This window comes from Hordeum vulgare, chromosome 1H (genome assembly GCF_904849725.1).
Source record: "Hordeum vulgare subsp. vulgare chromosome 1H, MorexV3_pseudomolecules_assembly, whole genome shotgun sequence".
Taxonomy (NCBI): Eukaryota; Viridiplantae; Streptophyta; class Magnoliopsida; order Poales; family Poaceae; genus Hordeum; species Hordeum vulgare.
This window is the reverse complement of record NC_058518.1, coordinates 432561300-432576207: the sequence shown is the minus strand read 5'-3', so window position 1 is coordinate 432576207 and position 14908 is coordinate 432561300. Positions and strand designations below refer to the sequence as shown.

Below are 14908 nucleotides of genomic sequence, written 5' to 3'. Positions count from 1 at the left end.
GTGTTAGGGTTTAGGGGATTTATACACTGATTGGATGGATTCTTTGGTTGATCTAGATTGTATTATATGTAGGAGACACCTCACACCATCCTCGAGCCACAGTATTGTGGTGTTGTTGTGGAACAAGTACCCAAGTGCATGCTGCACAAGATGAGGCCGAAGAAATGTGCTGCTTTTGAAGGTGCTGGTACTGGTAGAAGATTCTATGGTTAAAGATACGCCTATGGGAAAGAGCTAGCTAAGCTGAAGAAGGAGAAAGATCACCTCTGCACCGATTTCCAAAAAATGGTGAATGATGTTACCAAGATATTTGACTGGAAAAATGATATTGTCAAAGTGGACTACGAGAAAGCAATGGATGCTGAAATTTTGAGAAGAAGAAGGAAGAGCTGGAGATGGAGGTGAAGATCGAGAAGCTTAGACTTGCAAAGGAGAAAATGTGTATCCTTAATACTCTAGTAAAAATAATTCAGAACACCATGAAGGCCATGCATGAGATCTAGGTGGTCATGGATCTGCTTGTAGAAGAGAAGAAAGAGTTGGAGAGCGTTTGTGCTGACTTGTTCAATGGTGTCCATGAAAGCAAGAAAAATCTTGAGCAGATCAAGGCAATTCTAGAGGCTTGAAGATCGGGAAAATGTTGATAAGTAAGTACAAGAATGACACAGGTGCTTTTGACTGAGTCGGAATGACACAAGACCTAGCGGCCATCTAATGCTTTTGAGTGGACTTAGTTAGGTCAAGAATTTGCTTGTTGTGTTAAGCATTGCAGTAGTTGATTATGTTGAGTACTTATGCTAAGTAATGTAGTGAAGAACTGCTCTATTAAGTAAAGTTGTTTTTTCTTTTTTGTATGATTATTTAGGTTAAGCTATGTTTACTTGTATTCATCTGTTATCCATTAGGTGATGTTTTGTTTGATGATTAACCTAAATCACCATCTTGGGCATGGGCCTAAGCTTTTTCCCACTATTATAGCACACGATAGCCTACCGCATAGCCCTTGGCCTCTCTTTATATAACTCACTGCCCTATCCTTGAGCTATCGCTAGGAGCTAGCACTTCAAACTAGCCCTTCCACCTGGCAGTCTACTTCTTCCCTTTCATTTCCTTAAATATTGGTGGCTCAATATCTTGAGTGTTTGTGTTAGGCCAAAATTCAGGTCTTGAAATTGGGTAGATGGTGTGCTTTTAAGCTTGCTTATACATTTCATTCTTGAAGAATGGATTGACATAATCCTCATGATGTACTTTGATCTTCTGAACATCAGCAATGGCATCGTGGCATGATGTCCTAGTCATGTCCCACCTCTTGCAGGAGCAAATCTCTTCATTCAGCTCCACACATTATGTGTTCTCTCCACTAGTCACTTGCCAGAAGTTTGGACCGGCCATGCCAGTCTCACAATACTTAGCCCGTTTTTTGGACTCTTCTATCTTCTCCATGTAATTTTGGGTTATTCCCCACCTACAAGATCTAGTTGTTTCTTATGCCCTCGTACTTAATCATTACTTCGGTCCTCATCCCTTCATAGTCTTTATTGGCTTTGACCTAACATCAATCATCTTATTGAAGACCTCACTAAGGTTATTGACAACCAAATCAGTTTTGCATACATAATCCTTTACGCATCTAGCCCAACACTCTTTAGAAAAAGCATTTAACCACATGTAAGTTAGTTGACTTGTGCCTTCAAACTAGTCATTGCAGTACCATCACCATGTTGGGTGAAGTAATAGTTAGCTTTGTTAACATATTTTTAGTTATTCCCATCTAAACCTAACAGACTGAAAGTTAGCATAGATGTGGCTAAGACAATATCTTTATGGGGACTTAGGGAATACACCATTAATTGCCTTAAGCACACGATGTTGTTACCATAAGTACTAGCTAAGTTAAAAATACACCATGACTTATTATTGTATCCAACTTCCTATAAATATTGAGCTTGTAGTTTGGAGGGGCAATTACCTTTTGTCTAGCACACATGATGGTGTAGTTTTCAAATTTATTACTTGTGCCAATGCGCACTGTAAGATGATTCAGAAACTAGGTCCAACTATCACCATCCTCCTTATCCACTACCCGAATGGCTATTGGGAATATGTTGTTGATACCATCCCTACCTGCGGCTGTCAATATCTGATGTCCAATGAAAGGCTTGATGAAGCAACCATCAAGTCATGGTCAAATAGTGAGATTAGGAACCATTGAAAGATCTATGTGCATTATTTATAAGGAATAAAAAACAAGTGAACTAAATAACTAAAACCAAAATATGGAAGGCCTACAACCATTAAGGAGTCCATTAGAACATGTACCTGAACCTTGGTGTTGTTCTTGGATTCAATGGATCCTCAAAAGTTCTAATTGTGCACCTCCTTCAAGGGTTCGTATCAAGCACACATTGGAGATAGTCCCCAAAGCTCATGTACTTGTCTCTGTGATCACCTTGATCCACATCAACTGCCATTACCCTTGCCCTATAGGCCAAACTCCGAGATACATGAACCAAAACTTCTTCTTTGTATGCTTGAGAATTGTGTCAACATAAGCTCTTACATTTGATCCCATTGTGTCATCTCAACATTCTACCACCCGTTGTGTAGTAACCTTGGTTCTCTCTCCACTAGCTCCACATATGGGATCCATGTTGCACTTCTTGATTGTGAATGTATCTTCATACGCTACTTTGGATGCAGTCATGTAAAATTCACAAGCATTATTTCTATCTGTGCACCAAACAATAACCCTTTTAGGTTCGTTTCTACGATAGTCAAAGTTTTCAATGTCCTAACATGATAATTCCTAAGTGCCTTTGTGAACTCATAAACATCGGTGAAGCAAACGTCCTTGCACAACTACTAATGTGCATTAGATAGTGCAGGGTCATACCATTTCCTATCCTTCTTCTTATTAACCCTTATCTTCCTTATAGAAGGTAGTAGTCCTACCTTTTCCTTTGAATCATAAATGCCATTATCACCTGGGAAGAAAAAATGACCAGCTTCACGCACATAACATTCAAACTTGGGAAGCTATGGCTCATATGAATTCTGTAAATGTCCCTGGGTTTAGTGCTCCTCTTCTTATAGGCTTTAAATTCTCTCGTCTGGCTTGTGCTAAATCAACTTCCTCTTCTGTGTTATCCCTTTTCTCCTCCTCCCAAAACTCCAAAACATCAATCTCCCCTTCAAACTTTGGCCTTCCTTATGCAACATAAGTCTATTCCCCAGTCCCAGCATTCCCATCACCTCTCTTCCAAGATTTGTAAGATATACTTTATTTGTGCAATCACCCCTATCAATCTTAAACTCCGAGGATGATTTGCTCATCGCATTATCATCCCCATCTTGAGCAGCATCCTCATATTCTTCAACAATATCTTTGATTGTTCAAATTGCAAGATTGATTTGTGTTTAGATGTGCTTCACATGGGTGAACAACACCATCTTGTGATACTTTTTACACAAAACCAGCAACCCCCCCCCCCCCTCATTGAGATCCCTAGTGGAACCTACTCTTCATAAATGTTTGTTCCCTGTAAAATCCACTATGTATCTTCATTAGCCTTGCCAACTATAATGTTCATAACTATCACATGAGACTAGTCAATCATTTCCTCTCCTACCTCTTGACCGCCCAAAAGAAATAACCCACCCATACCAATTATATCATCCTTCACATAATACATGTAATCATCTAACTCATACCCTTCTGTACCAATGAGTACAATCAAGTTTAGAAATGTTTTGTCTCAAAGTGAGAAGTTTCTTTCCATATTGTTGCCTCGAAATCAAGCATCCCCTCTAAAATGACATCATCGAGCCCAACAAACAAATGGAAAAATTACTACTTAGGTTAATAACAATATTGAATGTATTGAATTGAAGTTACATGAAAATTTTAGAAACAATTAACCTATATTAAGTGCCCACCTCATAATTACATAATTATTACTATACAAGTCATTCCAAAATTTAGTCAATCCAAACTTAACAATAAGTATTGCATCAAAGTTATGTTATGCAGCACCATTACATAAAAGTTTAGAGCTACTTTGTATACTTAATCCACACGTAAATAAATAAATATTGCATCATAATTTACTATTTCCAACATCTAAAATGACTGAAGCATCAAAATTCATAATTGAAGCACTACTGCATCCAAAACAAATTGAATTTTTTATTTATTAACCACCAAACTAAATTAGAGATCCACAACTAATTGAGAGGTGTAGTACACATGTACATACAACTAGATGAGAACAAACTTAATCAATGCCTCCAAAGGTTCAGGCTCAACAATGGCGTTAACCGAATCCGCGGTGATGGCGTTGGCCAAAGCCCGAGCCGCTTGATACGTCTCCAACGTATCGATAATTTATAAATTATTCATGCCATATTTACCTATGTTTACAATACTTTTATATGGTTTTGATGCACTTTATGTGATATATTTAGAACTAACCCGCACTGACGTTGTTTTCAGCATAATTACCATGGTGTTGTTTTTGTGCAAAAAATAAAAGTTCTCGGAATCACCCAAAACTTTTTTATGATTTTTTTATGGAGAAAATAAGAAATACCGAAGCAAAGAACCACCGGAGGGGAGCCACCTATGCGACACGAGGCAACAGGGCGCACTCACCCCCTGAAATTGTTTGATGTATGTCATATAATTAACCCACAAATAATTGAGGTGACATTAGAATATCTAGGTGACATTACGGTTGATTGATATGTATCATGGGTGTCATTCTAGTAGGAACTCTAGGTCTGTTTGTGACACTTATAGGAATAGCCCAAAAGATTGATTGAAAAGAATAACTTTAAGGTGGTTCTACTACCTACAACAATTCCATCTTATGTTCTCTGCTAGATATGAACTTTGGAGTGATTCTTTGTTGCACGTTGAGGGATGATCATATGATTCTGCTATGTTAGCATTGTTGAGAGATTGCACTAGTGAAAGTATGAACCCTAGGCCTTATTTCCAAGCATTTATATAACGTTTTGCTCGTTGTTTACCATTTATTACCTTGCTGTTTTAATTTTTTAGATTAAAAAAACTATATCTACTATCCATACTACACCTCTATCACCATCTCTTTGCTGAACTAGTGCACCTATACAATTTGCCATTGTATTGGTTGTGATGGGGACACAAGAGATTTATTGTATTTGATTACAGGTTTGTTTGATAGAGACCTCGTCATCCTACACCTCCCACGGATTGATAAACCTTAGGTCATCCACTTGAGGGAAAATTGCTACTGTCCTAAAAAACTCTGCGTTTGGAGGCCCAACAGAGTCTACAAGAATAAATTTGTGTAGTAGACATCACCGCTTTGTACTCAAGAGACAACTCCATTTACGATTGTAGCGTTGGTGTAGGATGTGTCGCCGATGTTTACTGCATCCACTGCATTGAAGGCTGCGACCGCGTCGATGGTGTAGGCTGTTGCAGGTTGCGTTGACGGCCGTGTAGGTACTAACACTGGATGTGTTGCAAAGATGGCGCTGCCGAGCCAATTATCCACCTCTGAATACTCTCCAATATCTCTCCTGGTGCCATCTCCACCCATTGAGTCGCCGTCGTCGAGTGTTTCGTCCCCACCAGTGCCACGATCAACAAGATCGAGGGAGAGCAAGGAGAGAGAATGAGCACGCACGAGTCGTCTTGACCCGGTTGGGACTGCTGGAAGTTAAAGGCCAACACCCCATTGGCCATCTGCCTAAGCCCATGTGGAACTGATAGGTGGGCCAATAATGTCATAATCAAGCTTAAAAATAAACGGTTCAGCAACCTGATTTTTTTGGAACATCGAACCAAAATAGCACCAGTTTTTTGAGAAATTAAAGAAGTGGTAGTTTTCTTTAATCTTATCACCAAATGTGGTAGTTTTTTCTATTTACTCAAATAAGTACGTAGGCACATTCCAACATGCTGAGATAAATGTTGGATTGAGGCGCGTGTGGTGGCAGCCGAAAGAATGTGGTGTTGGAATTACAGCCTAGCCTAAAGAAAACCTTCATGAGAGAAACTTAACACATCAGTAGACTGGGCACCTAGGTTTGATATCCCCGAATTCCATATTTTTATGAATTTTGCTAGTATTTTTTGTATTAGTTCCTATAGGGGTGGAGCACCAAATATCTCCTGTGTATTTTTCAGGATAAGAGCATCTTTAACCAAACCCCCTATTATGCCTCCATATCTGCGGACGGACAATCTATACCTTGTCTTCATCATAAAACTTTGTGAACCATGCCCTTAACAACCCACATGTATGGGTTTTTGGGCACCTATCAAATCCACTTTGTGTGGGGGTGGATTTGGGTCCGCACGGGCGTGCCTAGACACGCCCGTTACGCCGGATCAACCCTAAATCTCTTAAATTTGTCCTCAACCCTAGCCTGACTTGCCCTCTTCCTCTCTTCTTCCTTGTTTGTGTCGCCCCTTGCCTAGCACCGATGTCGTCCTAAACCCGCAATGCCACCACCACAATCCACAAACCCGTCCCCGGACATTGTTGCTGCCCTAGACACGATAGACGCCCCGGACGTCGCACCATTACAGCCTACTCGTCGGACATACACCTCGCCTGCCATTTGTTCGACGAAATGTCCAAGTTGTTTTTTGAGATTATTTTGCTCATTTGTAGGCCAATGATTGATTCGTTGGATGACGATTTGGGTTACAAAGATCTTAATGGGTACATATTCATAGAGTTCATCAGTTCGTCCGTTTCGGATATCGATGCCGGCGGAGAAGCTGCCATGATGGTTATGTTGGAAATATGCCCTAGAGGCAATAATAAAGTAGTTATTACCATATTTCCTTGCTCATGATAATCGTTTATTATCCATCCTATAATTGTATTGATTGGAAACTCAAATACATGTGTGGATACATAGAGAACACCATGTCCCTAGTGATCCTCTACTAGACTAGCTCGTTGATCAAAGATGGTTAAGGTTTCCTAACCATAGACATGAGTTTTCATTTGATACGGGGTCACATCATTAGGAGAATGGTGTGATGGGCAAGACCCAACCGTAAGCATAACATCTGGTCGTATTAGTTTATTGCTACTGCTTTATCCATGCCAATGTATTTGTTCCTATAACCATGAGATCATGCAACTCCCTGACACCGAAGGAATGCCTTGTGTGTATCAAATGTCACAATGTAACTGGGTGACTATAAAGGTGCTCTACAGGTATCTTCGAGGGTGTCTGTTGGGTTGGCATGGATCGAGATTGGGTTTTGTCACTCCGTTATGACGGAGAGGTATCTCTGGACCCACTCGACAATACATGATCACAAGAAGGTTGCTAGCAATGTGACTAAGGATTTAGTCATGAGATCTTGTATTACAGAACGAGTAAAGATACTTGCCAGTAAGGAGATTGAACTAGGTACGGAGATACTGATGATCGAATCTCGCATACCGTTGGACAAAGGGAACTGCATACGGGATTGATTGAATCCTTGGCATCGTGGTTCGATAGATGAAGATCTTCGTAGAATATGTAGGAACCAATATGGGCATCCATGTCCCGTTATTGGTTATTGACCAGACAAGTATCTCGGTCATGTCTACATGATTCTCGAACCCGTAGGGTTCGCACGCTTAACATTCAATGATGCTAGAGTAGTATTGGGATATGTATGTTGGTAACCGAATGTTGTTCGGAGTCCTGGATGAGATCTCGGACGTCACGAGGAGCTCCGAAATGGTCCGGAGGTAAAGATTTATATATGAAAAGTCATATTTTGGTTACCGAAAAAGTTTCGGGTTTTATCGGTATTGTACCAGGAAGCTTCTGGAAGGTTCCATAGGGTTCCAGAGGAGTCCGGAAGGGTCCCTCCATCCCCTAGGATGTGCATGGGGTGTAAGGGGGCGTCCAAGCCTTGTTGGGCCAGCCCCCAAGGGCCCATGCGGCTAGGGGGTAGGAAACCCTAAAGGGGAAGGCACCTAGATGGTGCCTTGGGGAGGGAGGACTCCTCCCTCTTGGCCTTCGCCCCTCCCTTGGTGGAGGGGGTAGGGCTGCGCCCCCTACTGCCCCTTGCCTCCTATAAATAGTGGAGGGGAGGGGAGGGTTGAACACATCAAGTCCTCTCCCTTGAGGCAGCCCTCTCCCTCCCGTTTCTCCCATTCTTCCTCGTTCGCAGTTCCGGAGGCGCTTGGCGAAGCCGTGCTGGGATTGCTCCACCACTATCTTCACCACGCCATCACACTGGTTGAGATCACATCTACTTCTCCTTCCTCTCTTGTTGGATCAAGAAGGGGGATACGTCATTGAGCCCCACGTGTGCTGAATGCGGAGGTGTCGTCCGTTCGGCGCTAGATCGAGACGGATCGTGATTGGATCATGAAGACGTGCGACTACATCAACCGCGTTCTATACGCTTCCGCTTAGCGATCTACGAGGGTATGTAGATGCACTCCCCCTCTCGTAGATGTTGATCTCCATAAATTGATCTTGGTGAGCGTAGGGGAATTTTTGTTTCTGATGCGATGTTCCCCAGTAGGTTAGTGGCAGCACTCTGTGAGGGCCAACCCGGGCCACCGCCATCCAGCCCACAAGATTTTCCTTGAGTATCTTTTAGCATATAGCCCATACAATCAGTGAAAATGGGCACAAAATGTGTCATGACCGCCCCCAGCCCATCGCCCATCCAGGATTTAGGCCCAAGCTCCGCCAGTGACGATGGTGATGATGCATCCATGAAGAAATGCACAAGCAAGAGGAACATGTTCGCAAGTTCAATGGTTCGATAAAGGGCTGGACAATTGATTCCAGGGGTATGAAAGTGGTGCACATAGTCTCTACATTGTCGACTTCAAACCCAACCCGGTATTTCATGAGGTTTTTTTGGCATCACTTCTAGATGAGCACTCATTATTCTTGTGCATTTGTAGATCATCATTACTTCACATCGACGAAGATTTTTTGGGGATAATTTTCATTCTCTCCTTTGGAGAAATGCATGGCTATTATAAGGATGTTTGCATCAGATAAAGCCACAGGTGGTGTTGATGAGTACGTCTGAATGGGGAGAGCACATGCACTAAGGCCATGGAGAAATTTACCTGCACTGTGGTGAAGGCATGCTAGGTTCTCACAATGTTGGTAGGAAGGATGTCCATTTGAAGCGCTCTAAGTTTGTTGGGGTATTGTTCGATAAGTTGCAATGATATAAGATCTAGAGACATTGTGACAAATGATGATCTATTTTGCAATCTTGCACAACATGATTGTGGAGGATGAAGGCAAAAGGGGCAGCCCACACGCATGATTTTGACAAGCCCAAAGTACATGCCCACCTCCCAGAACAAGATGCAGAGCATGTTGTGAACTTTCTATAGATGCATCAACAACTTCAAGATATACAGATGTATGTGTAATTACTCAATGATCTCGTGAAGCATACGTGGATCCATACTGAAAATCCTTCAATTTTATGTTTGAATTATGCACTCTTATGTTTGAACTATGTATATTTCTCTTTGAATAAGTTTTATTTGTGTGTTGAATTAACTGTTATGTGTATTTACATCATTCAATGATTCACGTGCGTGTGTTTTCATGGATTTAAAGTTTTGAAAATAGACGGTGTAATTGTAGGGGCGGATATATAAAGGGATGACCGACTATTAGAGTCAAATTTGCCCATTCCGGTTGAAGATGCTTTAGGGGAACATCTCTAAGACCCCCTCCCATCGGTTTTAGTCGATTGGTGCTGGGTCAAATTTCGAGCCGTTGGATGTGTGTGCGAATCTCAGAGTGTTTGACGTGCCTACCCTTGGGTTAGTCTAGTTCAACAAATATTTTTGATGATTAGGTATGTAAATTTTGAACCTTGAGGGTACCATCCGATCCTTCTTCATGAACAAAAATATTACCCCCTCCGATCCAAATTAACTGACACTGGTCTAGTACAAAGTTAGTATATGGATCGGAGGGAACAGTAGAATTGATAAGCGGTGATATTTATTGGGTTTCTACAAGACCGGCCCAGGTTTCCGTGGTGAGGCATCCTCTTCCTCTCTGGGGAAGCGTATTGAGTGAGTTTGCTGACGCAGCGTGGTCAACCAGCGCGTAATATGGCGGACCAGACGGTTTGTCCTCCTACTTCAGATAGAACGGGCCAAGAACACACACCAATGCGAAGGAAACGGGGAACTCCCAAGACGCAGAATTTCTTTTTTTTCCTTCTCTATTTTTAATGGGAAGATGCAGCATTTTTAATGGGTACGTAGTTATGCCGGAAGGTAAAACGTGCAGCTTGAAAAATTGCTAGGAGCGAGTGTATGACAACTAAAGAGAAATATCTGAAGAAATATTGAACCCCAACAATCAGAGCACGTTACGTGCACTGCTGGTTAGCTCACTCGCTGGCTTGGACGTCTGCTCCTTCTCCTGTGACAGCAGCAGCAGCAGCAGCAGCAGCCTCGGCCTTGTCGAAGTCCTCGAAGCTGAGGCTAAGAGTTTGCAGCTTGAAACCAACTCCCTGGATGGCTTCCACCAGGTTTGAGGCCACCCCGGTAGCTTGGACCGTTGTCGCCTTCGTTAACTGCAGTTGCTCCAGCAAAAACATACATCAACGGTAACAACGTTAAGTAATAAAATGGCAGGAATAGAACATATATAGAACTTTAGATAAAAAAATTTCCCTAAAAAGAACTTTAGAGAAAATTCGCTTCTGTGGCCATCAAGGCTCTCGAAGCTGAAAATAGAATGAAATATTTGCTGTACAAAAAATGCAGATACTACAGAGTAGAGGAGACTCTTAAATATGAGTACATGCATATTAATTTGTTCTACAACTGCAATGTTCTGGGTTTTTTTTTTTTTTTGACTGTCCGCAATGTTCTGGTTTCTACAGGCAACTAAGTTTAAGCCGTTTTTTCTTGTATTTGTTGGGGTAATAAAACACTGCAGTTCATGCTAGGCTTTGGATGTTTCACCGAACTAAAGGTAATGCAGTATTTCATTTCCTCGCACTATCAGAAAAATGAAGTTTAGAAGTTTGAGAAAACTTGAAAATATATATGACTTTTTGGTGAAAATAGAACTTCGTCAACAAAACAATGTGAACTGTTCTACATCTTAACTATTTGGAGTTTCGATCTTTATCTGGTTTTCGAAACAAATGGTTCTCAAGTTTCAACTTAAGTGGTATTTTTTACTAGTTATGGGTCTAACACGAGGACATATCTGCCCTGCAAATGCTTAAAGTGAAAAATCAGATAAGTGTTTAAGAAATTAATTAGGCCCTGCACATTGTTTTCCAATGTGGTAGAAAAAAAGTTATAGTCACCAAACTGATAATTGTTTGCTGTGCTTTCCAGGTGCCATGAGCATAGAACCACTGCAAATCTGCAAGGAGCTTTCCTTGTCCTCACAGCATTGCCCGCGACAGCGTCTTTGTTTGTTAAGGCCCTGTTTGGAACCACCTAGATTATATAATCCAGTTTTTATAATCTATTATGTTTCCAAACAGGACAACTTATAGTGTAGATTATAAAAACTAGATGGATAGATTATTAAAAACTCATAATCTACTCTATACCAGCTAAAATCAGATTATGGATTGCTAATGACCCATTACCCTTGTAAAGTAGGAGATAATTACATTCCTACCACCGCCACCCTCCTCTTTTTTAAAATAAAACAGAGGGCAGACAGGTCATTATGCAATGTAAAGCCTGGATTACAGTTTATATAATCTGGCCTCCAAACATGTTCACCTAGATTATTTTTATAAACCAGATTATATAATTTATCTTCATAATCCAGATTATCATAATCTATTATGGTTCCAAACAGGGCCAAGTGTTGCCATCACAAATCACTTTATAAGTAATGGATATAAAAATCTATACCGCTGCTTTCATCTCCCATGATCATATATCCATGGTTAAACAGCTACTATCTGACAATAACGCCCCCTCAGCTAGCAAGGCAGTCTACTCTTGTGCTTGCAGATACGTAGTACAGTTATCAGAATCTAATGTGTTTACGAAATTGGGATTATCTGCAGATAGATGTACTCCACGCAAAAGAAATGCATGCATGCACGTGCACACTGAAAATACTAGGAGCAACTGATAATGAAAGAAAATACAGTAGGAGCGGAGGGGGCCAAATTTACCACAACACTTCCGATGCCTTCTTCGACGAGCACCTCCAGGTCACTGACGCCATCCATCCCCTACAACAGTACGCATACACACACGTTTATCTCAACCGATGGTTGATTTACCGGCTGGTGTCCATCCATCGTCCATCCCAATCGACAAAGAAACCAATCAGTAAATGCACCTCGAGAGCCTGGGTGATCTTGGGAATGGCCCTCTCCTCCATGGTGCCCTCCGCCTTGAAGTAGAGGATGAGGGACTCGGTGGTGTAGGCGGGGGCCTCGGCCGCCTCCGCGGTGGCCGCGCGGACCACCTCCAGGCGGCCGCTTCGTCTCGGCGCGGCTCCGGTGGCGACGCGGGGGAGCTGCAGGGAGGCGCGGCGAGGGAGTAGAGGTGCCGCGGACGCGGAGCGGAGGAGGAGGTGGGTGGAGGCCGGCGACGACATCGTCATCTCTTCTTTCCTTCAACGGCTCTTCCTCCTCTTATCCTCGAGAAATGCTTCACTCCTCGAGCTTATCATTTGCTGGGATCTCGCTCGCTCGCTCGACTCGACTCGACTGCATCGGCGCGTCTGTTGAGGCCTTGAGCGCGCGTCTGTACCTCAAGCGAGGCCGGCCCAATAGGATCGCGTGGGTTCGCTACGCGTTGTTTCGTTCCTTTTTTTTATCTCATTTTTTCACTTTTCTTTATATATTTCAAATATTTTCAATAGATAATAAAAAATAAAATTGTTTAAAATACTGAAGTATTTCGTCATGCATCTCAAACTGTTCATGAAATGTAAAAAAAAATATGCATTAAAATAATGTGAAATCTAAAAAATGTCCATGCGTTTCAAAATTTTGTTTGAGAAATTTCAATGAAATTATACAATGTAAATAAAGGTATGCGTGGTTTAATAAAAATGTTCGTACCATTCAAAAAAATTTCACAAATTTAAAAATTTGTTCGTGGTATTTAAACAAATATTTACACAGTGTAAAAAATATTTGGGTAACAGAAAAACCCGTACCATGCAAAAAAAATCTTTGTGGCATTTAAGAAAATCACAAATGTTTTGCACATTTAAAGAATGTTCATGGCATTTGTGAATAATGTTCATTGCGTCTATTTTTTCATCGTGTATAAGAAAATGTTAGCATTTAAAAGAAAATTTTCAATGTGTACATGAAAATACTCAACGTTTATAAGAGGAATGTACATCATGTATACAAAAAATATTCAACGTGCTTTTGGAAAAAGTCTACATGTACTTTAGAAATGAAGGAAAATAAAAGGAAAGGAAATAGTCAACACAGAAACACACACACAAAAAAAGCATGAAAGCTTTTAAAACCGGTCTGAACCGATCCATATAAGCTTCCTAAAATCATTGCCATGAAAATCACAAGAACTCACGTGGGTCAGCCAACTCGCGCCAAGGGCGGGATTAACTAACGCCTCGCAAAGAGCGAGATATAACTCTCGTGTTGTTTGGTACGTAGGGTTTGGGAGCGGGGATGCAACTTAGTCGAACCGAAAGCAGGTTGTGGCCCACCAAGCCTTAGGCCAAATCATTGAAAGAAGGAGAAACTCGCATCCGAAGGTAAAACTATGTGTTTTTCTTCAATCTGCCCCATTCTATAATATTTTGGTAGCTCCACCATTACTTGGGAGGGCTTTCACGAGTTTTTCTATGCTGAACTAAAAAAACGCAAGAAATCCGAGCGCGGCGTGTGGACACATTGTTTGATAGGGTTAGCCTCGTTCGATCATTTGAATTCCCTCTAATCTTATGGGGACCCCAAGAATGGAGGTGGATCGGGCGGCTTCGCCCTTCCTTCGGCCGAGGTAGATCACACACGTTGAGGCGCGCTGCTGCCACGTAAAAGTGCATTTAGTCTCTAATGGTATTTTGGTGTGATGGCACTGTGGTAAGTGAGACTAATGATAATTACTAAGTTTATCCCACTTCATTGGTCTCTCCACCTCCCCTCCCCTTCAAAAAAGGAAAAAGATGTGGTTATCCAAAGACTCCGAGTTTTTATTTTTGGTTTTTGTTGAGTCAGAAGACAACCAGACTATTAGGATCGGGGTGCTTGGATAAGGAGTGAGATCGTGCAAAACATATCCAGAATCCATCATAAATACCTAGCATTGTTTCTGGACCTAAACCCCACTGATACGTCTCAAACGTATCTATAATTTTTGATGGTTTCATGATGTTATCTTGTCAACTTTGGATGTTTTATGTACCTTTTATATCTTTTTGGGGACTAACTTATTAATTCAGTGCCAAGTGCTAGTTCCTGTTTTTTTTTTGTGTTTTTGACTCTTTTCAGAACTGATTTTGGAACGGAGTCCAAACGGAATAAAATCCCCGAAATAATTTTTTCCAGAACAGAAGAAGATCAGGGGACTTGAGGGCCAAGGCTGGAGAGCCACCGGGGGCCCACAAGCCGTGTAGCCGCCACCAGGGTGGCGGCTACCAGGCTTGTGGCCTCCCTGGCGCCCCCCTGACCTAGCTCTTTCGCCTATATATTCCCTAAAATCCACAAAAAAATCACGGCATCCACGAAAACACTTTTCCGTCGCCGCAAGCTTCCGTTTCCGCGAGATCTCATCTGGAGACCCTTCCCGGTGCCCTGCCGGAGGGGACTCTGGAGTTGGAGGGCTTGTACATCAACATCATCGCCTCTCCAATGACTCGTGAGTAATTCACTTCAGACCTACGGGTCCGTAGTTAGTAGCTAGATGGCTTCTTCTCTCTC

At 41.8% G+C, this 14908-nt stretch overlaps 1 protein-coding gene across 1 annotated transcript; it reads right to left on the bottom strand.

Moving 5' to 3' along the window:
* Nucleotides 1-10220: 10220 nt before the first annotated feature.
* LOC123442937 lies at nt 10221-12689 on the bottom strand. Its single transcript, XM_045119131.1, has 3 exons — nt 12343-12689; nt 12173-12232; nt 10221-10591 (listed from the first exon to the last, which is right to left on the bottom strand). Exons 1-3 carry the CDS (start codon nt 12607-12609, stop codon nt 10406-10408), a joined length of 513 nt encoding a protein of 170 aa, XP_044975066.1. The 5' UTR covers nt 12610-12689; the 3' UTR covers nt 10221-10405.
* Nucleotides 12690-14908: the final 2219 nt, after the last annotated feature.